General features: G+C 50.7%; 1 protein-coding gene across 1 annotated transcript; it reads right to left on the minus strand.

The window, feature by feature from the left end:
• LOC128723311 (unconventional myosin-Ia) lies at positions 1–27,995 on the minus strand. Its single transcript, XM_053817038.1, is given in 12 exon segments — positions 1–351; positions 1,034–2,442; positions 2,964–3,127; positions 3,224–3,459; positions 3,873–4,235; positions 4,449–4,621; positions 4,835–5,006; positions 9,492–9,703; positions 9,749–9,838; positions 11,421–11,595; positions 11,743–12,092; positions 27,848–27,995. Coding segments are annotated over 12 exon segments (3,843 nt in total).
• Positions 27,996–27,998: the final 3 nt, after the last annotated feature.

Consider the following 27,998-nt stretch of genomic DNA (forward strand, 5'->3'; position numbering starts at 1 on the left):
TTAAATATTGACCGCGGTGGCTGTGGGTGGTGGTGGGGCTCCAGTCGTCCCATTTGGGGCACCTGTCGCAGTTCCTGGCCCAGCCGGTCCTGGTGCGATCGTTTTCACGAGCTCCATGTACTGGAACGGCACGTGTAGGCTGATTCCGTTGTGTTCCACGATCAGATGGCCCCGACGATGAGACGCTCCCGTCACCGTGACAGCTTCCCCCTTGCGCAGCTGCTCTCCCAACCCAACCGCGGCCGGATCCTCCGGGAAGTTCATCTTCATGATGCGCGTTTGCGGGTAGCCAAGCTTCGAGTTTCCGGTGACGGTGTACGAGCGGGACGGTGGGACGGGTGGTGGTCGTTCCTGGAAGCGGGGTGAAGGGAAAGAAAAGGGACATTAAAATGATTAATTTGCAGGCGCGCGCTTTCGATTCACGCAGTGCGAACTGTTGAGGGGGTGGGGATGGAAATCGATAAAAAAATTCACGCCAGTTTATTAGCGCAGCATGTTTGTGGATTCGCGGACCGGAAGCCACCGCTTGCTTTAATGGCGCTTGTGAAAACACGTTTACAATGCGGGAGTTGGGTTAACATTGGCGTACGATTGAGCGGGCAACCGATTTCCGGTGCTATTATGGGGATTTATTTGTTTTCTGTCAGTGCAGGGGTTTATGAGTGGATTTTAATCGAAGTATGATTTGGAGTAAAACAGCTCAGGTTGTGGACTTATCTTATGGATGGCCTTTAAGAGATTTCTTGTGCTTAAGAAACGTTCGAGAAAATGCAGTTGAATATGTTCTAAGACCCAAACATGCTTAAAGAAAATGTTGGAATGCCATTTCTATTCAATACGCTTGAAATGTCCACCATTTTCTCATACATCAGAACCATAATGAACGCTCTTGGCTGTAGGAATGATGATGGTTTTCACAGCAGGCACTTTAAACGTCGGACGTAACCACGAACGACAAACACCAAGAGCAAGAAAATGTGATCTTATTTAGCAAATACCACCCTTGGAGAGGATCTCGCTGGGTGCCACTTACCAAGTCCAATCCGAACAGGGTGCAGGTCTGGGCGATGATCTTCGAGTCGCACTTCTCGTTCGGATCTGGAGGAGGCGTACCAGCGATCGGTTGTGGTCTTGGTCTCGTCGCCGTACCCGTGTTTCCGTTGCTGTTCCCGTGCGTAACGTTGCTGGTTCGAGTGCCTGAAAATGTGTTAAAAACGAACGGTGGTTAGTGGTCGAAAGAGAGAGACACAACAGCAGCAATTCGACCGAGGTCTTTACCTGAGGTCTTGTTGATGGAATGAAGCGCACCACCCATCAGCTGGATGTCGTGCGTGCGTCGGATCGTTCCGAGGCGCTTACGCAAATTCCACCCACGCCAGGTCGCTTGGATAAGGGTGGCACTTTTCATACGCACTTCCGCTCGCAATCGCTCCAGATGCTGGCGGATGCCTTCGCTTAGGAAAATGTGTCGTTTTCCGGGTGCCCACGAAAGCGTCACTGAGCCGTCCAGCTCGGGTGGGTTTTCGAGCGCGTAGTCCAACACCACCTTACAGTCTTCGAGGGCCTTTTCCTCACAGCGACGTAGCAGACGGAATGGAGCCAACATGCGGTATCGCGAGGTGAATTGTTTGAAGCGCATCCGATGTGGAAATCCACTCGCCATTAGGTTGACTGTCTCAAGGACCTGCAGGGCACGGATTTGCCGCACAACTGCACCACGGTCGAAGGCACCACTCTGTTCGGCTGTGTTGCTGCGAATGCATCGAACGAAATGTGGTCGCGCGTGAACGAGCGTACGCAGCAGGTTGTCTAAGCGCGTGTGGAAGTCCTGCGTCAATGTTGAGACGGGTTCGTCTCCGTTTAGCAGATCTGTGTGGGAGGTGGGTGCAATGCGGAAGCTGAGTCCTCGAGGGCCACTTTCTTGTGCGTATAGAGCTTTCAGCTCAGTTCCGAACAGGTGCGTTGCGAAGCCAAAGCTGCACGTGTGTTTGTAGAACACCGAAACTAGATCGTCTGGTACGACATCCCGGTTGGTGTCAAGGAAATCGGTAGTGTCGTACTCGACTCGCCCAGCAAAGTGCCGGATCGCGAAGAGTCGCGGATCGTACGGTTCGAGGGCGCGTTGTTCGAGACGAGCTGAGTTGCGGTGTTGCACCTTGATCTTAGCGACATAGCTTTCGGCTGTACCGCGTACCGAGCACTCCGCGTCCAGCATGCTCAGCAGGCCGGTGCGCAAGGACGAGATCAAGTCAATGCAAGGCACGTTGTCCACGTAGTCAACTTCTGTGTCGCAAATGATGCCCTCTTCTCGGCACGATTCGACGGAGCTTTTGAAGATGTGCGTGTTGTAGAAGTGCTGCATAGTTTCCGCGCACAGGTTGATGCACAGGTGCTCGAGCTGGGCAGGGCGAGGTTCCTCGAAACCGAACATGTCCAAAATGCCTATTCGAGTGGAAAAGGAAGAAAAATAGGATTGATAAGAGTGGTTTGGTTAAAAACATTGAATTGCAATCGTCAAAGTAAGATGCAACTTGCTTGCAAGAGATTCTATTGTACCCAACCATAGCACGCTTCTTAGACTGGTTGCGTGCTGCCAAATATGCATCTATTGAGCTGCGTACTGTTGGATGCAAACTTGCATGCATACGCAACGTCCGCTAGGTGACGCTACTTGCAACATTGTCTATTTTTAGAAACGTAGAATTATGTCTCATACATGAGATAGTAATTTGTGAACTTTGATAGAAAGATGCGGCTATCCTTCTTATATTACTAGTGCCTATGTGCAACCTGTTTCCGAAAGCGTTTGAAACAGAACATACTTTATGAACCCCTTTTGAAGTAGTACAGTTTTAAAGAATTGCACGTATGGAATCCTCGTCCTGGTAGTAGAATAGTAGTCGTGATTCCTTTCACGATTTTCCCTCCCACATGTCAACCAGCATCCCTAGCCATCCACTTACCGATGAAACCGTCCGTCGCGTGTCGGACGGCATTGTTAAGGGCCGCCATCGATTTAGATCCCGCGTTTCCACCGATCGTGGACGCATGCTGGCTGGCCACCTCGGCCTGATTGTGCACGGACTCGTTGCTGTCGGAGCTAAGCGTACCGAGCGTCGAACCGAGACTGTATGTCGAGAGATTGGGGTCGTCAAGAGTGAGACAAATCTTATTAAGCATTCACGAAGGTGCACCTATTTTTTATAGCTATTTCAATACGTACCGCTTCAAACTGTTCGCCCGCCGGACGATCGTCGCTACCGTTCGACAGTACAGTGCCTTGGCTAGGCAATCGCGCGTCATGTTGGACATGTTGGCGTCACACACCGACTTGATGAGTTGACCCCGGGCGTTGTGAGTGCGTGTTGTCAACCCGCGGAAAAGCTGGGCTGGCGGAACGCCTAGCAGGTTGGCCACTGCGTTTAGTTCCGTTTCCCCGACGACCTCCACTTCGAGTCCCTGTGATAGAGAAGAAGGGGAGCAACCGAGAGAAATCGCGGTGCATCGATTACATTATTAAAACGAAAACTCAATCAATTGCAGTAGTTACAGAATTAATCTCATCTAATCTCCAAAAAAGTCCTACGATATTTTGCAGCATAACTCAGACGCTAAGAGTATTATCATTTTCCAGCAGAAAACTGCTAGTCAACCGTAAATTACCCATATAAGAAAAGACTTTCATCATTATTATTCTGCAACATCGTAGTCATCAACCACTCTTGAAGAAAAATTCAAGAATTTTCCTTGGGAAAACCAAGAATTGAACGAAGACCACATGGCGTGCTATGTATGAGCGCTAGCACGCAGCCAAAGTTTTTCCTACCCTGCTGGTCACTATTGGCTGTAACAATGCCGCAGGGAATACTTGCCTGGCCATCCACGAACTGTACGTTGCCAAGCAGGAGAACTGCAGCGAGCACGCGCACCACGTCCAGGAACGGGATTCCAAGGATGCCTAGACAGGCTTTCCACGCCTGGAAACGGGCCGCGTCCTCCTGCTCGTCCTGCCGGATGTCGCCGTGCTGTAGGTAGCGCAGGTTCGCTGGCGAGTACCCCTCCAGGTTGAGCCGGGCACATTCGTCTGCGTTCAGACCCGCCAGCATTTGGTAGAAGATGTGGTAGTTTTTCTCGTTCGGAAGCGGACGTATGACGCGCGTCTGGTCGAGGAAGTAGCAGTGGATTTTGGTGCGGTAGAGCGCTCCGTCCGTCACTTGCACCTCGATGAATTGGCCCTGGTAGAGATAAGGGAGAAGAATAATACATAAGTATGTTGACTTTTGAACGCAAATCGGGCTCATTGTATTATCAACTAGTCGGAAGCTTGCTGCATCACGAAATGTCCACAACCATCCAGTTAGTTTGTTAAGTATGTTAGTTGACAAAATTAAAATACAGTATCCATCCAAACCGTTCAACCATGATTGACCCCACAACGGGGTACTTACGATTCTACTCGACTCAGAGTTAGTCGCAGTCTTTGCCGATCCAAGCGAACGCAGCACAGTGAAGGCTGCGGCCAGATGCTTGAAAGCGTCGGTTTCCGGACCGCCGCCGGCCACTGCGAACAGCTGCCTCAGCAGCAACATCGAACAGTGGGTCTTGCCTGAACCGGAAGTGCCTAATAGGGAGAAAAAGAGCGCCAATAGAAAAAAAAACCATTGTCAGCAAGACCTTGGGCTGGGCACGCGCGCTAATGAGCCCGGGTGGAGAAAGTCGCGCCCTTATCTCGCGGTCCGCTTCCTGATGTCATCGGGAGCCGTTTCATTTCACCTCAATCCAGGCGACCCGACGGTAACCTGAGCCAGCCGTTTTTGGAGACGTTGTCGCTTACCAGAAAGAATGATCGCCTGGGGGTAGCCGGTTTCCGCCTGCTGCCGGACAGCCTCCTGGACGATCTTGCGCAGCTGTGGTGCGAGGGGCACGGACCGGGTTGAAGACAGGGTCAACGGGTTGCCAACGTCGTGGTATGGGTTGACGGATAGCAGGATCGGACCGACGTTGGTCTGTGGGAGAGTAAACCCGCGTGGGAACGAGAGTATCAGTAACTGCGGAGGCTCGAAACATTTCTTATCGATTGATCAAACGGAACGCGGTTTGGTGATGATAGTTTAGAACTACGAATCGAATACTGGCCACTAGCCGTTGAGGTAAATCCATAAATGTCCGGCCTGACACTCGTAAAATCATTCAAACGAGCTCAATACGTTGACACCTTTTGAAGGAAATCCATGGGAACGGACCAACAGTGATTGCACGTGTGCATATTTTTGCAACCACACACAGACACACCAGCTCAAACACCCACCCACCAGAGTGTCACCCAGCCGGTCTTATCTTGGAGCGGGGGATTTTCTCATGCGGCCAGTGAATGGGAAATTATGCAACTCGTGTTCTGTAGCCGTCAGCTAGCTTGTGAAGCTAATCCTAGTGCTGCGGTCCAGCATCGATCGAGCCGGAGCCAATAGCCACACGTGGTCAACATGTTGTTGCCGTTTTTATGCAGCTGTAAGAACCGCTTGAGGTTGACCGACGGTTGGGTTTAATGCGAGTTCGATCGGAAGGCGGGCTGTCAAATTTCATTACTGCTGCGGCACGACACGTACGACATTATGCTACACGCGGGCGAAGTAATTGATTGAACGGCTGTGTAATAAATTCAAATGGAGATTTTCCCCTTCCCAGACGATCATAGTAATTGCGGATAGTTGACCGAAGTTAACCGCCACGTAGGTTAGGTGGGCCTTGATTACACCGCATTTAATAAACGTGCATTCGGTCAATTGCATTTGTCTTTAAAAACCTGTTAAAAGTTATGAAAAGCATTAATATATCGATCATTTGGCTCGACTTAGAAACATCAGGTTTAAATCATTAGTTCACTCAGTTTCGTACCGTATCAAAATATTGCTATTTTCCATTAACTCAAATTACTATTATGATATCAATTTCTCTTCGTTTCGAATAGACAGCCTGTCAAATTCGCATCAAAATACGGTACCAATATGATGCTTGGGATGCTCGAGAGCCTCACCCTAGAAAGCCCATCACGGGTTTTCTTCGATCCCGCGCGGGTAACGGGTTTTGACGCTCCACCCAAAATCCTCCCACCCCCCCCCCCCTCTCTCCGCAGCTTATAAAAAGAGCCCTCCCAAACCCGGACGGAGGTAATTCCCTGTCAAGGATTAATCGATCGACAGGCAGCCGCCGCCAAACCGCCACAAGGTGCCGAACGAACGAAGATCGATTGTGATTTATGTGCGGAGGGTCGAGAAAGTCGATGCCGGAGGGCCCATCGATGTTGCCTCTCGGAGGGTCTACGGGCTCCAAGTAGGTCGTCGGCGACGGTGACGTCCAACGACGAAGCGACGATGGTATGCTGAGGGTTCCCTTCCGGCTTGGGGGCCGTTTAAGAGCCGCTTAAGAATGTCCTCAACCGAGCACTTGCATTCCAGCAGCGCTGGATCGAGAAGCGATCGTCAGGGATGGTTGAGAGGGTGAGTGGGTGGTGGAGAGGGCACCAAGATCGCATACACACACACACGCGCAGGGAAGATTCTTGCTTGCGAAACATTCGCGAGGTCGCCGACATTACCCCCAACGCGAACGATGCTGTTCATTCGAACGTACGCTTAATCCCATCGCGAATGGATACCAGGGTGAGTGGGAGAGCAGGAAAAGCCCGGGAAGAGGAAGAAGCAGTGAGAATCTGGAAATCGATTTCTGCGCTCCCGATTGCGGTGCGTGTGCAGCTGTTGCGCCGACTCGATCCTCCCTTTTTTCCTCCCCAACCCAAATGATGATTCCCACCTTCGTATGATTATTTTTAATCCTCCGTATTTCCGAAGCCGCTCGTCTTCGCGCCACCCACCTAATGAACCCTCCGGCCGTTTAATTGGATTGGGCTACAGAACTTCTGCTCTCGGGCGCCTGTCTACCTCCCTTTCCCGAAGATCACGCACCACCCATTCATGCTGGGGCAACCAAAATGGCAGCCAACGCAGGCCAGCGTCGATCGTGAGAGGGAGGCACGAATGGCTTCCAAGATGGTCATCGCTTCGTCCTGGATGTGCTCGTTCGTGTGGGTAATGAGAAGTTGCCTCGTGGCACCACACCCGTTAGATGGGTACGTGCCGGTTCCGCCCCCCCGCCCCCACCACGAAAAGCAGTGGAGAAAAAAAATGGCGACAAACAAGTGCGAGATGTACGCAAAATCAAAGCAAAAAAAACTGAACAGCCCAAAACACTGCACATGCACAGTTTAGTGATTTTTGTCCGTACGCTTCGTTTTATGACTACTTATGTTGTGGTTTTTTGGTTTGTTTGTTTGTCGTGGCGTGTTGCGTCTCGTCAAGATCACGGATTGCAAACCAGGCAGGGTGGAAAAAGAAGGACGCCTTGACGAAGGAAGCCCTCGGCAGTGGGCTGCGCGCGGTTTTTTTTTATCGTAACAAAATGAAATGAATATAAACACGGAATGCCCGCGGAACGGCGAGCGAAAGCCCACAGGCAAACGGGCGAAAAGCGAGCGAGAGAAGACCACACCAGCGCGCAATCGGACCGGTTCCGCCGGTGTGGTGGAATTCGAGAGGAAACGGCGGAAATGCCGCGGATCGTTGGAATATCTCCGCGCATGGCGATGGGTGTTGATTGTTTTATTTTCATCCCGGTTGTTTCTTGTGTTCGGTGTTTTTTTTTTGTCAGGTTCGTATGGCAGGGTTTTATTTTTCTCATTTCGTGTGCTCACCGGGTACGAACGGAACGGGAGAATTATGGAAAGCATTTCGCAACTATTTTATCTAGCCTAATTAGTGCTGCGATCGGGTGTTTAACAACCATTAAAAAATTCACAGCCAAGGGAAAAAATAACCAACCCCAAAAACGCCCATCGGCAGCAGCAGTGGCGGAAATGAAACTCAGCGTGTCATTTTCAACGATTGGATGGAATGGAGAGGATTATCCAATTATACCGCTTGTGTGTTAGGCGTTCGTTTTTCCAACCCATCGTTATCAATTCGATGCGGCGCGGACGCCGAAGGCAACTATCGCGCTCGTCCGATGATCGAAACTTGCCCTTGTTTCGAACACCGTCACTTTCCAATGTCCCCGATTGCGGGTGTGCGTGGACGTGTGAATGATGGTGTGGCAGTGTGATTCACTTTTCATTTTCCCATCGGTCATCGGCAACGATCAAAGCGCTCACTTTCCTTTCGAATCGCGGACGCGTCCCAGCTCCGACACACAATGGGTCGCTAGCGCAATTTTCTACACACACACACATGTGGCAGTATCAATGCCGGACAGCTGAATTGAGACGCTGATCAATCAACGCTGATGGTATTACTTTCCGATCGATCGGGTCTGGAGATCGCCGAATTACGGTGAACCAGTTTCGTGAAGGCGTGAACAGCGGGATCGTGAGAAACGAGGAAAATGTGTACAATTTCCCGCTAAACGGCCATCAGCAACGGTCGGTGGAAACCACCACATGGTCGAATATGCTGGGGACGGAAAAATCGACAACGTACACGCGAATAAACGGAACGCCACAAAACAAACACACCCGAAACCCAGTTTGCTTGGCCTTTAAAGCGTCCTCATTAGATGTAATTCACTGACCGAGACGCCTCTGGGGAAGAAAAAGTGAATGCACAAACGATCATGGTATTCATTTCACCTTTTCCTAGACTAGTCATCGAGTCGGCCAGAGATTTTTGCCAGATCAACAGCACGCGTCAGATCGAACACGATTGAGAAAAAGTAAAATTTGCTTCTCCCGCGAGCCGTCGATCTCGAAGGAATTAAATCTGACCCTGACATCGATCGGGTGGTGCTTTTTTCCAAGCAGCAAGCCCGTGTTTGATTGGAGTTTTTCACCACGCAGGGTGTGGAACGTTCGAGAGGAAAATTAAAACCAACCAAAGCCACGAAAGCTCCCCAACCGGGTCAAACCAATCCGAGCTGGGTGAGAGAAGCTTCCGAGTTTTTCCCTAACCGACGCGGCCCCATAAACTCATTAATTCTCGCAACTTTTAATGTATGTTTTATTGTGTTTCTTCAGCGCCCGCCTGACTCCGTACGGTGGAAATTAAACCTCCGCAGCTCGAACATTTCCAGTCAAGCGAAAGTGGCCCAGTGAAGGTGAATTCCATTTCGGTGCGCACCCATTAGCCGTACAATCGACGTCCCCAAGCCCAGTGGGAGGACATAATGGACAGACCGGGCCATATTTTGTTCATAAACCCCATTAGCTAATGAACCGACCGGGACGGGACGGGGACGGGTTTACGAACGAAGCCGTGTAAGTACGTAAATTAATAGAAACAGCTGATCGCAATCGCTATGTGTTTAATTCTCTGCTGTTCTTTGGGAATTAGGACGACCTATTTCGTAGTCTAACGACATACTACCACTGCGGTTTCTTACATCACCAAGCGCCAAAGATGTCGTCGTCGTGATCGATGATGGAGATTGCGATCGGGGATACTTACGAAATATTTCCCATCATTAAAGCGGTTGTGCAGAGTGCGCATGACCGCGTCCTCCGTGAGTGGGCCGGGCAGATGGATCAGATCATCCATCTCATTTCCAGTGGGTCCTTCCTGCCGATCGCGGAACTGCGTCGCTGTGGGTCCTGTTCCTGCCAGCACCATACCGGATCCGGTTCCACTGGGGGATGCAAACGAACCGAGTCCGCCGGCTCCTGTAGTCCCGCCAGCACCACCAATACCACCATTTATGCCACCACCAGTGACGTGTCCCATGCCGTATGAGGTCGCATTTCCACCAAAACCCATCGCCGTGCGTCTGGGAAGCGTTCCACCGCACGGTATCGTGTCTGTTTGGAAGGGAGAGATCAGAAAATGGAGAGAAAAAAAATGCGAGATTAAATCGATGATCATCGAGAGGCAAGCGCAACAGTGGGATCAGAGCCAGGACTCATGTGGTGCTGGAATGATTATTCCACATTTCCCGCCTGATCGAGATCGATCGTGAGCCGTGAAAGGTGCCCAGCGTCTTAACGGTGTCGGCTAATGCGGTGCGATTTGTTACCTTAATGGTGGACGCACCGAGCCACTGGCCACCAGTGGGATGAAATCGTATAACTTTCGCCGTGCGTTTCGCGCAACCTAGCGCAACCCAGTGGGCCATAAATTACCGAATATTCAAATGAGCCATCAGCGGAATCGTTAGCTTCGATGATTAGAGCCCTGCAGCAGTGGACAGGTTCGCGCCCGTCTCGGCTTCAGTTTTCACCGTGGCATCGTGGCGAAGAGAAATCAATGGAATTAACCGGCACAAGCTCCACTGATGAGGCTGACGTTGGGGCTCACATTAAATAATGGATTAGAAATTCTACCGTTCGTCGGGGGTTGAACGAGCGAGGATCAAACAAGAAAAAGCCACATGCTTAACATGCGTTTCGTTCTCTAAGCTATGAGCAAAAAAAAACACATTCATACACACACGCCTTGGCGCTTCTCGCATGGAGCCGCATTTTATTAAGCCACCATGCATTGCTTCGACCGGATCACGACGCGAACCAGGCGTCTGTTTGTTTGGCCTGCGGGAAGGCGAGCAAATGATACGTTGCGCCATTTTATTCTACGTCGCCCGTGCTCCGTCGTGTTCTGATTTATGTCGGCACGCTGGAGCAAATTATATGCTCAATAATTTAAACAACGCGCTCGGTGAGGATGCATGCGATGCCGGCCGGTGCGTACTCCGCCCTTATTACTACCCTGTACCACCCTTCCCGTGTTGAGTGCATCCGGAGTGGGACGAGAGGATGGAAAAGCAAAAACAACAACAAAAAATCGCTCACAAGCCATGCATTCTTTTTCATTCTTCGATGCGGGGCTCGGCGAACGAAAGTAAAATGAACCATAATCGCGCGGGCAGAAGCGGCGCTGTCGCCGTGCCATAGCATTATGCAATGGCGGTGGTGGAGAGGGTCATCATATGGAAGGAGGTCCCGGAAAGGTTCGGAACACCGGCACGAACGAATTATTATGCCGCTCAGGCCCGGACCGGCTGACGGATGATCGTGGACATGCCGTGCGAGCCAAAAGAGCGAACGTCGAGCCCAGGGTCATGCGGATCGTTTTTCGTGCGGCTTGGCAGGTTTTGGAGCAGACCGCACCACGAGAAGAAAAGAAGAAAAGCAATCCACCGAGCCATGTCCAGCCGGGGTCCCGAAGGAACAAAAAAACTGCGTCGTTTTGGTTCAGCTCATTTCCGTTTCTTTCGTTCGGCTACGTTCCGCCAGTTGTAAATGTCACGCTAATGAGAGCAAAAGCCTTACGACTCTCAGATATTGCTTGGGAAATTCAATTGTCCTTGTGTCTTAGTAGTGGATGTCACGTCCTGATTACTGGCCCCGAACCACGTACATAAAGGGTCGCCCGAAATTTGCTTACCTCCGTGCAACAGCGTGCTGGTGCCGGTGTTGTGATGTGGCAACGGGTACGGGATTGAGGTATTCCTTGGTGAAACTACCGGCAAGACGTTGGCGTTAGGCTGCGAGGCGTTCAGATTGCTGCTCGCCTGGCTGGACGGTATGCACTGGGCCGCACTCGGCACCAGCATGTGGTTCTGTTGGAAGGAGAAAAAAATGGAGCCATTAGAAATTGCGATCTCGTGAAATCCTGGCTTCCACTTGACAGCTGTCAAGTTAGCGAGCCGTCAGGATCTTAGGCGTAGCTTGTCGATAAATCAATCGCTAGCAGATCGCCTACAAACCTTAGCATTATTGGTAGCGTTGCTGGTGGAGTTGCCAGTGTTCGAACAACCATTGGCCAGGTGTGGTAGCACGTTGATGCCATTCGCACCAACCGTTCCTGAAGCTAACAGGCCGTTACTGGTCGCGTGCTGTCCGAGTCCGGTTGTACCATGGCCTCCGCCACTCTGGTTCGTGCCAGTGTTGTTAGGTCCGGTGGATTGCGAGACGACGCCTCCACCAACGGTCACGCCACCGGCTCCATTTGGGGGTTGTCCGCCCGTGTGCAGTCGATTCCTCAGCGTCACCAACTCCGAGCTGAGGCTCTTCAGTCTTTGCTGCAGGTGGACGGCTTCGTTCGATGAAGATGCATCTGGAAATGAGAGAAGGTTGGCGTGTTTTAAATGAAGGAAAAACCGCATTCGACATCATAACAATCGGCTGTCAAAGTTGACAGTGACATTCGACAAATTTTCAAGGACTACTACGACGGTCGGCAGTTCAGTAGATGCACGGCCATAATTGCCGTTTTCCTCCGTTTACGTTAATCCCTCAGAAGCTTGCAAGGAAAATAACAAAGAAGCTTCATCTCCATTCACCATCGTGCGAATGGACCCAATTTGAGTACTTGCGAAAATACGTTCCAAATCGCCACGACCTCAAACCCGGTCGTTCCGGAGCAGACGGAACCGAGATAATGGCTCCCGGAGAGCGCCGGTTTCGATCACGCAATGGTGGATCACCGCCCAGTTTGTCCGTGCCGCCATTGACTGATCCCCAACGGGGATCGGGATTGCCCTGAACTGCCAGCTGCACGCAATCAGGCCTGGTCGAGACCTGCTACCCAGTGCGCGTTCATTCACTTACCGCGCACATACGGATAATTACGCACCAGCGCTGTTGCTACAGCCTCCTGCCGTGAAACGGGACGAACCATCGCGTGGAGCTGATCTTAATCTTATTATATCATTAAAATTCTCAAACAACACCGCGTCCCAGCAACCCATTCCAGGTACGACTGGGGTCCGGATCGATAGCTGTCGGGTTTGAGAACGCTCCCAGAGGCGATCAGCACCGCGCACGGGATCAATGGAGCATGAAGGGCTTTCGTACCAATTTAGACATCCATCGGGACGTCGATCGGGGCGATCGGAGGTCCGTGTGACATATTTTCGCCCTGGAAGGGTTCAGCGAGCGAGCTGAACCAATTTGCGGAAATCGCCGAATCGTGACCGGCGTCCTGTACGGTGGTGCAGAGGACGGTACGGAGAGCCGTTCCCGTTATGATAATCGCACCCCTCTTCAGAGGGCACCCTTCGCCAAAGGGTGCGGAAGATGCGAGCGGCTCGAACCAAACGGAACGGTGCAACCCCAAAGGCCATCATTTCGTAAATAAGCATTACGAAATAATTGACTCCGGATTGCTGCCCACGGGAGCCGAGAGTCCCACTGGGGTGTCTATATTTTCCACCATTTTTTTTGTTGTTGCCGTTGCTGCTCAGTGTGTGCCGATTGCACCCGTTTTGCCATCATGCTTGGTTTCCTTGACGATGGGTTCGGTGTGAGCTTTACTTTACTTTTTGTCCCGTCAAAGAGGGCACGCATTTTTTCTTCCTTCGCGTGAGGAAAAGTTGCGTCAAACCGGCGACGCACCGGATTGCGTACGTGGCCCCATTTCGCGCTTCTTTCGCGGGTCGGATGATTGGAAAACCTGCCAAAAGAAAGCAAAACCCCTGCCCGAACGGATTCCTGCCGAATTTCGAAGGTGACGGCCTTCCGTCGGTTCGTGCTAGTTTTTCATTAACGGGTTTTTATGATAAACATAAAGCGTAATGATATGTTTTATGCCGCCTCATTTAGCGGACATCTTGTGAACAAACGGGGCCCGTGCCGGTAAAGCGTCCCACCGAACGCAGCGCGAGGTTGGTAATGTATGAGATTTTGCACATAAAATGAGCTGCTAACTGAGCCATACTGCGACCGGTCACCGACGAAAAAGGTTGTAAGACACCGCCCAAGGGTTCAGAAGGAATCTTCAGTCTGTGGGGCAGATGAAAGCGCGAGCCACGTTGCTTGAGCTAACCTCTGGTGGCCTCAATCTTGTTCGAGGGCCGTTTGGCTCGCAATGGGCAAAAACCACCCAGGAGGCTATATTGTCGGGGTATACGCGAGTGAATTGCTATGAAAGGGCTTTCATGAGTCATGAGGGTTTCTATTTCCACACTAACCTCTAGCCGCCTCTAAAAACCAAACAGGTTTAGTACGGGTTAAAGCTAACTAACGCTGATGGTAGACATGACGTCAAAACGTAAGAAATTGTGTATGGATCGTCCTAGAGATGGCAAAAATGTCAAAGGTACAGAGATCTTTGGATGTCAACATCAGTCAAATAATCTCATTTTCTCAGTGACCATTTCAGTACTATTCTAAAGATGTCGAATATAAAAAAAACAGCCGTGTATGGTAGAGTTTTGTCGTGATTTAAGAAGTCCTCGATCACTACCCTAAAGGGACGTTGAGGCTCTTTCACAAGCCTTTTCCCTACCAGAGCTTCTCCAACCAGGTCCAGCAAAGGTTCAGAAGAGAAAACCGTCCACAGGCGACGCGTTGTAATGGTGGTTAATTAAATTTACATCTCCATCAGCGCCTGCTGGCTAATGATAACCGGAGATGCCAGCAACGCCATCCTCACCCTTCCTCGCCTCTTTCGCCATCACTCGACCGGTGGCATGCGACACGGATCACAGATTCCGGCACCGAACCAAGCACACGGGGCCACTTTCTACCCTTTTTATTTTCTTTCTCGCGACAGACGAGCATATTGTACGTAGGTCATCCGTTTCCTGCCATCTCAGATTTTCCCCCTCCTCGGTAGAAGTAGGACGATCCGACCAGGGAAGGTTCAACGACCACCGGCACCACCCGATACGGAAGATAGCCCGCGTGGCCGGTTGTTCAACCGGGTGGCTCAGATCATCGTGCAGCTGTTACCGTGCTCGGGCGGATCTTCACGCCTCACTCGAATGGCGGTCTGAAGTAGGATAGGAATGCCATGGCGGTGGCGAGAGCCCCATGCAAACGGACATTGGAGGAAAAAATATGCCTTGCGAGGGTTTGCGAGTTTTGTTTCTTTTTCACCGTTTTGACGCTGTTTACTTCTTCCAACGCTTCTAGCCGTACCAGACCGATCGGCCATCTTGTAACTGAAGTTCCGATCGGCTCGGGTTGAGGCCGGCAATCTGTAAGGCACGATCGGGAAGGCAATTGCGCTGCAAATTCGATTGTAACTGAACGAAGATGAGCAGATTGATTGGTTGATTGGTAGATTTGAAGATAAAGCGAATAAATTTTTGTTGAATAAGTTGTACAAGTTGCTGTTTTTCTCCTCGAAGATAACTTCTAAAAAAACGGACACTTCTCATCCGAAGAAACGCCTAGCACGTTCCAAAAAAAACCCCTGAAGGGGCTGTCAGAGTGGCGTCGCGTAACGAATCTTTGAACGAGGTGCGCTAATGGATTGGAAACGTGGCCGAAACGAAATGGGGGACGAAAACAGAACCACCGATGATGGCCGGTGCGTGTGAGAGTGTCCAGAAATAATCCGCACAATTTCAACCCCGTCTCCGGTGCGGCCCAAAACCGAAACCGATCAGCGATCGATGCGTGCGCGTGTGTGTGTGTGTGTATGGGCACTGACCGCGTCCTGGTGGCTTGGGGGTTGTGTCAGGTCACTTGAGGCTCACCCCTTAAAGGAGCCATCGTCGTAAAGCCATGTAAAACCTCGCTCCGTGAGTCGACACGTAGGCAGCCAATGTGAACGGCAGGAAATGCAGATTGCAGCGACGGGCCGAGATGGCGATAATAGTAATGCAACTGATGGTGGGCTTCGTGGCACAGTTTGCCCGCGGAAAGGTAAAATGCACGGCTGCTATCTCGTGCTGGGTATCGTAATGAATTCGCGTTTATATTCAAGCATGCGGTGGCTTCGTGATATGATTTTAACAGCGGATGGTAGAGAAATTTAAGGCTACAATTTCATTTACTATTCCCGGCAAATTTCCAGCATAAAAAGCTGGATTTTTTTTTGTAATAAAACAATGTAGTTACAAACATTGTTAAGCCAATGTTTCCTGAAAAACCTTGTGTCATATCTGCAGATCTTTTAGCGCTGATCTCCAATGATAGGCCACCTGCGCGACAGAAGATCTGCGCAGAAAGCCACCTAAGCGATCCGTGCGCATCCCGCAACAACTCAATTCCACTTCTTCCTGCCAATTAAAAGCGACCATCCAGAGCCACCTCCAGGAACTGCGCTTCGCGTTTGTATCAAATGCAAAGATAAACGGCTCTTCATCATCATTTCAATTTCCCGTGCAGAGGATCCGTGGGGCAGTTTTTTTTTCCGGATCAGCCACTCGCGTTTCCCGCCGTTACACTCGTTGATGTCTTTCGATATCGTAGACCACACCACCCGGTATGCCCGGTAGCCAGCTACACTGTAGCGGTAATAGCGTTTAGTCGCTGATCGCACTTTGCAGCCCATTACAGCGGAGTGGGGGCTCGTTTTGTTTTCGTGTCTGTTTTACTGAATTTTCCCGAGCATGCTTGTTTGCCCAGGCCGCACAAATGTGCCCGGTACAGTTAGTGCGGCTTCCCGAATGAAACCCGTACCTAAACCGGTCCCGAGGCGTCGGTTCCATGTTCTACTGGAAATGGGGTCGAAACGGGGGCGAGAGGATTAGACAACAGATGCTGGGCGTTTGAAAGAGGGCGCAATCAGGCAGCAGCCCTACAGCTATCAAACCTCATCAGAAGCGATCCCGAGGCTACTTCCCGAAACCGCCCAAAAACCACCATACGCCGTACCGCGCGGTACGGCGAAAAGTTCTTCTCATTAATGGCAATCATTAGAGCCCGCTAATAGCCCGACACTAAGTGCGGTTGCCGGTGGTTGTCCGCCCGACAGAGCACACGATCTCCATCAGGCAGCGATCAGCCGCCGGACGAAGCGACTCTCGAGGGCCGAAGAAGCTGGGGAAAAGAAGAAAGTGGCTGCGACCTAAAAGGGCAGCCTTCCATCGTTCGGCCGTGCACGTGTAGAACGGACGGATCCCGAGGCGGCTATTCCTGTTTGTCCGTTCGTTTTTGGAAGAGTGAGGCTTCGTTTGAGCGCCGTTTGACCGAAGTTTCTAGCACCTCCGTTCCGTCTTGGCAAGCTTTCCACAGAGGGTGGTGAGGGGGGGGGGGTGTTTTCAGGGTGGAGTTGGGGGATAGGAAAACTTGAACTTCGTTGTCGATCGTAGCCTCGAAAGCCCGCACGCAGGCTCGAATGGAATCTCGCGCCCTGTACGCTTTCGAGCAGGTTTCTCGAGGGCACGTGTGAGTTTGTGTGTGGAACGTCTCTCTGACGCGTCCTGAAGGCTTCGGGAGGGTGCAAAGAAGAACAAGAGAGAGAGAGAGATAAGAAACCTCAGGGAGTCTGTGATGGTTTATTTCAAAGAATTCACCCCCAGGACGTCGGACCCCTTGTGGATAGGGTTAATTGGGCCTAAAATAAGGCTCCCTGCTCAGGCGAGGGCGATGACGCACGACAAGTGGATCACGTTCGAGAGATCTCTCTCTCTCTCTCTCTCTCTCTCTCATTCACTCTGCCCCTCATTACAACCCCCACACTGGCCGCTTTCTTCCCGACTCTCGGTGGAGCTAATCCGGCAACGGTGGCGTCGCAAATTCGTCACAAAAACCAGCCCCCTAGCCCGGAGGCTACGATTGCCCTCGTTGTGTGGTGAGCCCGGAGTATAACGGGGGCATCGTTTAAACGGTGAAACGTGTCAACGCAAGCAATCGGTGATGGACGCGTTCGTTCCGGGTTGACCTTTCGGCGGAATGCCGTCCCAGAAAGAAATTCGCGTGTCGTCCCGTGACAGGAGAGCTTCGATTGCGACTTACTGGCCGCTCGAGGGTGGTTGGTGAAAATGTGATCGACAAAACGGTCCACTACCGGTTCTTCCCCGGTTGCAGCCAACCGTCATCTAATCAAATCCGTTCACGACGTCCAATTAGGAAGCTGTCCGGTAGCGGCGGCTCACGTCATTCAACCGCATCATTTACGCATGATGGTCCGGGAAAATGCCACGTTCCAGTCGGTCAGCAACGCACTGGCGCACCCGGATCGGGTGGAGAAAATAGAAGCCAACAGCTTTTCCGCGTTCCCATTCCCGCCACACGCGAGTAGATTTCACCGCAAATAAAAATGCGCAAAATGCGTGGACCCGGCCACGAAACGCGCAATCATTGCGTCGATCCACGTTGGGTTGGCCGGCGACACAGAGTGATCGGAGAGGGGCGCAAATTAACGATTTCGGCACCTGCCGAAATTGGACGCCCGTTGGACGCATGAAGGGTCCACGGCCTTTCGATGGCACCGCGGGATGCATGGAAATAAAATTGAACGACATGGCATCAGTCTGACCAACAGAGGAAGAGAAAGAGAGAGAGAGAGAGAGAGAGAGAGAGAGAGAGAGAGAGAGAGAGAATAGCCGAGTGGCTTTGAATGGAGAGAACGAGAAGAACAACACGGGTCCGGGCAGTGTTTGTCCCAGTGTCATCAATTAATCACCCATCTTCGGAGCAAGTCTCCCAGCGCAAACCAAGGCGCAATAAATTGGCGCGTGAAATAACGTGGCTCGTGGTGGAAAAGGCCCAATTGGTGGTCAGACGAGACAAACCGCAAGGCTGGCTTCGAAGTGCCTCGAAAGGCTTCATGTTTTTGACGATGCTGCCGTCTGTTGGCCTTCACTCGGGGCACGCATCTCGCTGGCAGGTTTGGTGGGAGCTTATTGCTTTTCCGTTGTTGTTTATTTGTGTGCTTTCCACGAGGGGGTTTTTCCATGCAATCACACTCGTGTGATGACCTATTGGCAATTTTGTTGGGTAATTATCGGCGCTTCTTAGGCGGTATTATGTAATGCTTTAATTCCAGCGAATTTTACTGCATGCTCTGGTTCGAGACTTAGTTCCGGATAATTTTCAGCTGATTCAATGATCTCGCAATCGCATAATAAACTCTGCTGCACAAGGAAACGAAATTTTGCACCACACTGTTCCAACGGTAAGCAACGCATTGAATTCTCTTCAGGCTACCTCCATCTGATACATCTTCCCCGTCAAAACGAGAACGTGTTGAAGAAAAAGGTGCGATCAGAAAACGAGGAGCTGAGTGTTGCGTCAGCAAAACGATCTGCCATGTTGGGCTATCGCGTTCATTGGAACATCGGCGGACGACGTCACCATAAGACACCGGCCTCAAGCTTTCACGCACAGAACGGTGCGCGCTCTCTCTCTCTCTCTCTCCGGGCGGTGGTTGGATGAAATATTCGATACAATTAATTTTACGAATCGATATAAATTTATGCAAATAACAGCATATTCCGTCCGTGCATCTCGTGGGTCGTCCGTCCCCATCGGGGATGAAAGTTTTCACCGCGTGTCACCAACACCAGCCCGTGGGGTTGGTTGGGTGCTTGTTTCGGATGATGTTTTTTTTCGCACTGCACGACACAACGACGCAGGGTGAAACCGGGTGCGGTTATCCTGTTATCTTCCCGGTTCACCGCGTCACCCGAAGCCAGCGGCGACGGGGATCGAAACAAAATAAACGACTCGATCAAAACATTTGACTGGTTCTGGCCGTCAGGTCGGATGGTGTCCATTTCTTTCTTCGTTTCCATCCGTCCGTCCGGTCGGTGGGCTTTCGGAACTGGTTTTCAGGGCGATCGGTTGAAGTTTAGTCACATCCAGCCAAAGTGTCAAACCAGGACCTGGGTTTATCGGAACAGCAAGACTGTGAGGTGGAATGGGGAAAAATAAAACCACCAAAACAGAACCTCGTATCGTATACAACAACAAAAAATGCCAGTGACCGGGTCGAAATGATGGTGAAATGCGTGACGATGTTCATAACGGGGTGTAAGATAGGGCTTAACGTGGGGAAAGCATAGTTTGAATTCATAACGTAGCGGGGGAGCTTTTATTTCGACCGAAAAACACACACACACACCCATACATAGCGATCATAAAAACCATCGTAGCCGGTTTTCCTAATCCAGCCACCTGCCCGGAAAGAGGGTTAGCGCGACGTGATAAATAATTCCAGCCGTTTGATTGATTGTTAATATCACAAAAGGTCGACACTGAGGAGGCAACTTCCAGTCCGCAGGTCGAGAACTTGCGGCGAATCACACGCAGCTCCCCATCGGAGCAGATCATCAACGAAGGCATTAAACGCGAGCTCGGAAAATCACGAAATAAAATAGAAACAACAACAGCACCGACTAGCAATGCGTCTAGCAGCGCAGGAATAACAGAGGGGAAGAAATATTTTAATTTTATGTTCCACGCTTTGCCTCATCTGGGTTCTGTGTTCATGCATCCAGTCACCGCTAAGCTTGGATCCGTTTAGATTGGCATCACGAAGCACGATGTGGAGAAGGCCAAACCAAAACCGTGCGTCCGGGAACCGCGGGAGCTTTCGTATAACCAGCGGGGTTGTTTGTCTGGCACCGCACCGGCGTTCGTTGATTTGATTTTTGGATCTCCCCACTCGATCCGATCATTATCTTGGCCATCATTTGGCCAGCGCGCTGACGATGCCAGGTACGAAAGCCCTAAAGCGACCGAGAAAGGATAAGCCGTACGCCCGTAAGCGACGTCCTCGATGAAGATAATTTTCTCCCATTTTTGGGTTGTTGACATACCGGGCATTGTTGGTGGGACTGAACAAGCGTGAAAAGCTAAAGCGATTGCTTCGCCAAAATTGTGCTCGAGAGCTGGAAGAAGCATTATTAGCAGCGAAAACAGGTCAAATAGCGTGCTGGTGAGATCCTATGGAAGAGAACGCTCACAATGGAAGAGAACAATCGCAACGTTTACGTGTTGCAAATATTTCGCGTCTAAACGTAGCCTAATGATTCGGGAGACGACATCATCATCGTCAACATGATGCCTTTCGAAACGCTACTGAGGCGAATGAATCTTTCAACAGAAAAGTGTCTAAAAAAATCCTCAACGCTACTGATGCAAATCTGCGAAGGGGTTCGTCGCTTAAAAATACCATCCACGCGTTGAAGTCTTTTGTATGCTTTCGGTCGATTCAAGCGCAAATGTTACCGAATTTTCTCTCCCGTTCTTTTGTTTTTCTCTCTTTCTTTCTTTCTCTCTCTCTCTCTCTTTTTTCCTTTCTCCTTGGTTTTAGCGTCCCCCTCATTGTCGTCCAGCGGGACAGTTTTCGCACGCACGATAATCAACTGTCAGTCACCTGTCATCGGCAAACGATCCGTTTTCGGGGACGATGGCGGTGAATCGGTGGCATCGTCGGCTTTGTCGACCGTCCGCCGCGATAGGGCACGGGGCCACACTTGGTCGTAGATTTTGCCGCGAGCTTTCCCGCAACGGTACCGATGGGCACGGGCCTCGCGTGCACACCGCGATGCGCTAATCGGCCGTACCGTCGCTGACAGGTGATGGAAGATTTCCTGGAAGAGAATTCCACCCGGCACTTACGTGCATGCCTTGTGGTGCTGTTCTTTCCCCTTGTGGATGCGTGGATGCTCATGACGGCCCGGTTGGCTGACTTTCCCTCGGAGCGGCAATTATGTTCGTATTATCATTCTTCGTTAATTTAATTTCAAAGCTCGCTAACGTGTGCCGCAAGAACCGCGCGGCACGCACGTGATGCTACGCTTTTGAATAGCATTAACGGCTAAGTCGTACGCATTTCGGCGAGGGCAAGAAATAACGCGGATGGTGTAATGTTTTTTGCTCATTTAAAGACCATTCAAGCGGGACCAACAATTAAACAACAAAGTACACCCGTGAGCATCGCCGGTGCGCTGCCGGATCGCTTTGACATTGATCGATGGCCCACCGGAAGCTCATCAGGGAAGTAGATGAACTCACAGTATCATTAGATTGATCGAGCCACTTTTTTTTCTCTCCTCGGACCAACCAGCGATCAACTTTCTTCTGACCATCCCGTGAACTAAACACCGTGAGGTGAAATGTACGCACCGGAGTCCATTTCGGGCACACCGCAATATTTATGACCACAAAACTGAGCCCTCTCTTTTGACGCCCTTTCACGGTACCTTTCACGAGCCGGAATGGGAGGGCTTCTAAAAATGGGTGGTAATTAAAATTCTTCTGTCCGTGCGGGCGCCATAGCCGAATCAAGCCGCTTACTCGTGGATGCAAAACGATGACCGTCGGATGACGCTGTGGAAATTTGTAGCGTTCGCTCGATAGGTCGCGCAGGGCAGAGCACTTTTTTCCTTTGCGGCCAGGGCGTGTGCTGTTTTTTTTTGTGGACGTCATTCAGGGCAAGTTTTACGATGATTATATGTTTGGTGTGGCGATCCGTCGAATAGAAAACTCGCGCAACGTTCGGTCGCATAGAAAAACTTGAACGACGGGAACTGGCTTGAGCGTTCCATTGCCTGCGAGAAACGTTTGCCGTTCTCCGATGGTTACGTCGTGGGTTGTTTTTTCCTCTTTTTCTAAGTGTTATGGGTTCGTTTTGCCCTCTGGTACTCGCGCTGGAACGTTCACACTTCAGCAGCCGTGAGCAAATATCGAAGGGTATAAAAAAGCACCCAACGACCCACCGAGTGTAGCCATCTCATAAATACATAAATTGGCTATGAGGCAATAAGAATGCTTCCCGTCCGTCCTTCGCGCCGTTGGTTTCACCATCGGTTTCACACATTTTGCAGGGGGTTGTATTTATTTTTTTCTTCTTCATTTGCAGCTCCTTTTACGCTGGAAATCCCGCGTCCCCGCGTCGACTGCGAGACTCGCGACTCTCGCGAAAGCCGCCAATTTAAACCATTCCATTCCGGTCCCGTTCAGGCCAAAAACCAAACCGAACCTCCCCGTGCATCGAGCAAGCGTACCGTTTGAAGATAGCACGACCACACTCGGACCGCCGTCCTCACGCTGTGCGCTTTTCCGTAAGGAAATTTGCAATAAAAATAAATTTTTGTTTTAAACTTTCTGCCCCGGTATGTTTACGAGCGACGGTTGCCGCCGCGCCAGTCGATGTCGACTGGCACGGTTGCATTTTACTGCTTTTAATGCTCCCGGCCGTGCTGGAGCTGGTTGGCGCGTCACCTCGATCGCCGCTGGATGCGGTGCGTTCGAGCGGAAAAGCGATCGCTTGCTGCCAATTGCGGGACATCGAATGGAAATGGAAGATTTGTTACTGTTATTTACGGATTCGTTCTGCTCTCTTTGGCTTCACTGCAGCTCGGACGCTGAGTGCGAGTGGTGAAAACCATGTCTAAAGATGTACGTTAAGGACGTTTAACGTTAGCAAATATTGTTGAGTAAACTGAAGTGTGTAGAAATGCAGCATTAATCCTCTAAAGCAATAAACTGTACCCATTTTAACTCATACGAGCTAGGCTGTGCAGGAGTGGGCCAAACTTAAGCATGTTAAATCTGTGAAAGTGATTAAATGGAGCGCGTTGGGAGCGCGCCTATATTATACACCCTTGTTTCTGTTCCGTAATTGGGCAGCAAAAGCTTCATCCTAAACCAGAGCTCCCAAAAACTCCACCAGTGAGCGATACATTCATAGCCGGACTACCACCGAATAAGCACCGTCATGAAATGGGAAATCGTGACAAACTATTTTTCGCTTTTATTCGCAAACGAAAAGTGTGTCTCCCTGTCTTCAAAGACCTCCCTCTTCATCGTTTCACCTTGGCCAGCTTGGATGTTGGTGCTGGTGCTGGCGAGTAACACAAGCGGGTGATGAAGAAAAAGGCAGAAACGTTACCCTTTCTAAATAGGGCTCCATCCACGCGGGCTCTTTGGCACGTAGCTAGAGCTTTCAAGAGGGACTCTGACGACCGTGCCAGAGGAAAGCCCCGAAGGGGTCAAACGACGATGCTGCTAGCTTATGTTTCGTACGCTCGGTCCGGCAAGCTGGAAGAATGGACCGCAAGTGTGAAGGGTTTCGTTATGCAGAAATAAAATGAAAAAAAGAAACACTTCACGACCACAGCTGCTGAAAACCTATATACGCCTCGGCGTTCAGGTTTGGTGTGGCATGGAACAGTAGGCTAGCTCCGACCTGTAACACGTTCCGTAGGCTGAATAAGCGACAAAAGCTGCCACGGATTGTATTCAAAAAGAAAACTAAAAGCGTTGGAACCAAGCGATGGTGACGGTATTCCATTTTATTTGATAGTCACTTGCCACATGGGCTAGGAATGCTGATTTGAGGAAATATTGTGCCACATATTCTATTATTTATTTTGCACCTGATATAGATTTTCAATTTTTTGCTCTCATCCTTTAGATCTTTTCGCTCACTCACACTCTCTAGCACTGTGACATAAATTCATTCCGAACCTCCATTCTTTCCAACAACCAGACAATCCATTCAATCAGCCACACAAGAGCCATAGTTTCCCACCAACCGAAGGCTTATTAATCGAGCGGCTGTTGTTCCTCCAGTGGCGTACTGAGGCGCAGAATGCCGGCACAGCACAATAAGCTCCCGAAACGCGCTGGGGCCACCGATCAAGTGGCAGGGTTTAATTAAAAAATTGAAATTTGATACGGCCGGCGGTTCGCTCGACCTGCCCCGATGGGAACGCAGAGCAGCACGAGAAACACGAGAAAGCGAGCCCACCGACGGACCCGAAACTAACATAAATTATGTATGAATATAATTTGTTCTGTGTGTGAATTCTTTTCGAATTTAACTTCAACTTCGGCCCCGTCCATCGGGATGATGTGCATTCCGAGAGCAGGGGAAACACGAGAGACAGAGTGAGAGAAAAAGAAGCCTTAAAAGAATTTCGTGAAGAGAAAAAAGGCACGAACATTCGCAAGAATGCAAAAGATGCGATAGTCCCCGTACGTTCATAATAAAGCAGAATTCGTATCCCGCTCGGTCGGACGCGAGGTAAACAAAACAACGACCAACCTCCCCGTGTTTTTGGTGGAGCGTGCCAGGGTAGACGGTTTGGGGTGGAAAATGGAACGAACGCCACAAAACGGCAGCGTACATTGCGTCAAATGGCGCGGCTGCACTGAGGCGACACAATGGATGTTGCATCCCGGATGGTTGAGCGTTTGCGGGGCGAGAACAAGAACTGCATCGTGCAGACAAAAGCAAACGACATAAAACGGCACTGGACGATGCGCACAGCAATCGCACACAAAAATGGCCACCACAAATCATTGCATAAACATCACCGCGGTGGTAACTTTTATCCGTTTGCATCCGGCTCCGGCTACCCTCGGTTCTGCGGCAAGGTGCACCTTTGCTTCTCCCACCAAGGGCTCTAAAGGGGTCGTTTTTCATCCGTTTGTCGGTACACGGCAACGGCAAACACTTGCGCTACGGGTACGCGTTTCTTGGAAGTGCATCGAAGGACGCAGCCACAGCCGACGCGGTCCATTGCGCGCCAAATCGCCAACCATCGGGAAGCCACCCTCCCGTGTGTATGCACGTGTGCATGTGTATGTGCGATGGTCCCGATGAATGCAACGATAAATTTTGTTCCGCCGGAGGAAAAACGGAAGGAAACGAGCGACGATCGAGACGAGGTGTGATCGAAGAGTACGACGAAGAGGACGAACCGAGAGGAAATCAAGTTCCGAACATGAAATCGGAACATCCACCACCAGATGCCTGCCTGGCCGTCGGTGGTCGGTCCTGTTTATCGCTTTGCTGTGCATGCTGTAGCTAGAAGGGGGTTCGTCGCTTCTGCTCCCGTTCAGCTCGATCGTTGCCACATGAAGCCAAGAAAGCATGCACTCGGTCGCGCGAGATTGCCACACATTGCATTCGCCACACGGTTCCATGAATAGGATGAAAAATAATCGTTGCTATACAACATCAAATCTCTGCACGGGAGAATACTTCAACAAAAAGTGTGTTTAAAAAAGCCAAAATCAAACGCACAAGCACATTGAACATACTTTACAATTGTATGGAGCGAAAAATGCCGAGAAAGAACATTTGATTCCTTTCGTTTACATCATCGCACGATTGCAACAGTCGAGCAAAAAAAGGCGCGTGCAAACATTCTACTGACATTGAAAACAATTTCGATCCATGGCGACTCTTCCTTCTTCCAGGGCATTGCGAAACCGGCTGAAATAACTCCACAAGCAGCGTGGTGATCGCGCCAACAGGCCTGCCAAAAGAAAAGCAGTGCGCAGAACAAAACGAACGACGCCAAGAATACCCGCACTCGTCCGTTGTGTTGGAGATGGGGCAATTTTTCGAACATCCCGAAGAACGAAAAAGAAAGAAACCTTCGGGATGACGAGTAGAAGGGGCCCACCTTAAGGAGTGCGGCATCGTCAACCTTCACCGAGACGCAGATAGCTCGTGGCAGGCTCCAGACCGAAGTGGACGCAAGGTTCAAGGTTCCACCACCCAGTGGTCTCACCAGTTGGATCCTCGCCTCGTCTCGATTGCAATCGAAAATCGTTAAATAACAGCGCCGAGGAGAAAAGAACGAAAAGGCAGACGAGCGCACCGAAAGCGAACAGAATATATATATATAAGTTATAATTTTCGGAACGATGTTTTCCTTTTTATTCCATTCTCGCCAGTTGCATGCAGCCGGGCGACCAAATCGACGATCGCGGACAGGCGAGACAAGTAATAAAAAAAAGTCAAGAAAATTCAATGGATCCCGCGCGGCACTGGGAAGGAAACGATCGAGAACGATCGTTTGATAAAGCGCACTCAAACGAACCGGGCCAATAATTAGAAATCCATCGCGATATCGAGGCGGGTTTCGGTTGGTTTTGAGATGGCATTTCCATTTCCCCATTTGAATGGCGCACCCGGAGGGTCGATTGTTGGATGGGCGGCTTTGAAAAATGCACTTTTGCAATCAACGGTTCGGTTAGCGAACAATCGATGAGAGGCCTCGGAGCCCAGTGGGACCTTTGGGTGTCTCGTTTCGAGCCCCGTTCCCGGCAGCTGCACGCCTGGCTGCGATGGGCGAGTCGCGTGATAGGTTAAGTCAGTGCCTTCATTTATTAGCCGAGGGCAACGGACCGCGCTTCGAACGAGCTGTGCAAGATCATTTTATTCACACAGCCACACACAGCTGCAAAGGGTTGCCGTTAAAAGAGTAATGAAACGAGAAACGAATCCCACTGGCATAGGCAGTAGAAGATAAAATGGCTTGCTGCTAGTAGAACCCGACGCTTAGCACTTCAAATAAAGCGATCGCAATGGAAGCAATTGCGCGTTGAATGGTAAGCACTTAATTCGTAGTTCCCGGAATGGAGCATCGCTTTCGGACAGGCTCCCATTATTGCGTAGTTGACAATTTTCCTACCACGGGCTAGCTGACGGGTCGTTTGCTCGTTCGTCCCCTAAAAAAAAACGGCACAATGACGGTGCCTCCCATTAATGGGCCTCTCATCTGTCCATCTACAGGCGAACCTATGCGGAGGATCCTTCGCTTTTATTCCCCGGTTTTATTTTTGTCTCCTTCGCCCGCCATTCCCGTCATCAAAACCCGACCCCAGCCTGGAGTCATTTTCATGAGTAACGATATAAATAGCATAATTTCGTTTCAAAATTAATGACGTGCGTCATTAGGCTCGGCCCGGATCGTTGGCCTCCGGGAACGGTCGCATCAGCCACCGCGTGGCCGGTGTCCGAGCATCCGAGCTTGGGCGGGAAAGGCGAACGATCGGTTTCGGAGCGAAACCAATTTTGCTGCCGCGCGAGCAGAACGTCCGAAGAACGCCATCTTGCGCTCTGCTCCACGCGCGGGACCGTTCCAGCAAATGGGTGTTGGGTTTTCTAATTAGAGAGTATGGCGTGTTGTTGTGTATTTTTTTTGTTGCTTCCATTTTCCTCGTTCGCTCGGGTGGCTATAAGAACGATTTCCTTACGATTTCACCTGCCACAGACGATCGAACAGAAGTCGAAAACGAAAAAACCCACCATTCGGAGTGAACCATGCGATACGTGAGTTTTCCTTCCACCAGTCTCTGATCGTTGAGGTGGTAAGAGTGGAAAATATGATGGAAAACACGGACGCATTAGCGCCCTACCCACATACGCGGTGACGGGCTTACCTTGCAGCTTCTTTTCCGTTTCCCAGAACTTCTGCAGCTCGGTAAAGTACTTGTCTAGGATGAACACCTTCGATAGGCCGAGGGTGGCCATCTTGCTCGGTGAGGCGCTTCCGCGATGCTCGCTCGCACACTCCCTCACGTCCACCATGCA

Source organism: Anopheles nili, chromosome 3 (genome assembly GCF_943737925.1).
Source record: "Anopheles nili chromosome 3, idAnoNiliSN_F5_01, whole genome shotgun sequence".
In the NCBI taxonomy this organism is placed as follows: Eukaryota; Metazoa; Arthropoda; class Insecta; order Diptera; family Culicidae; genus Anopheles; species Anopheles nili.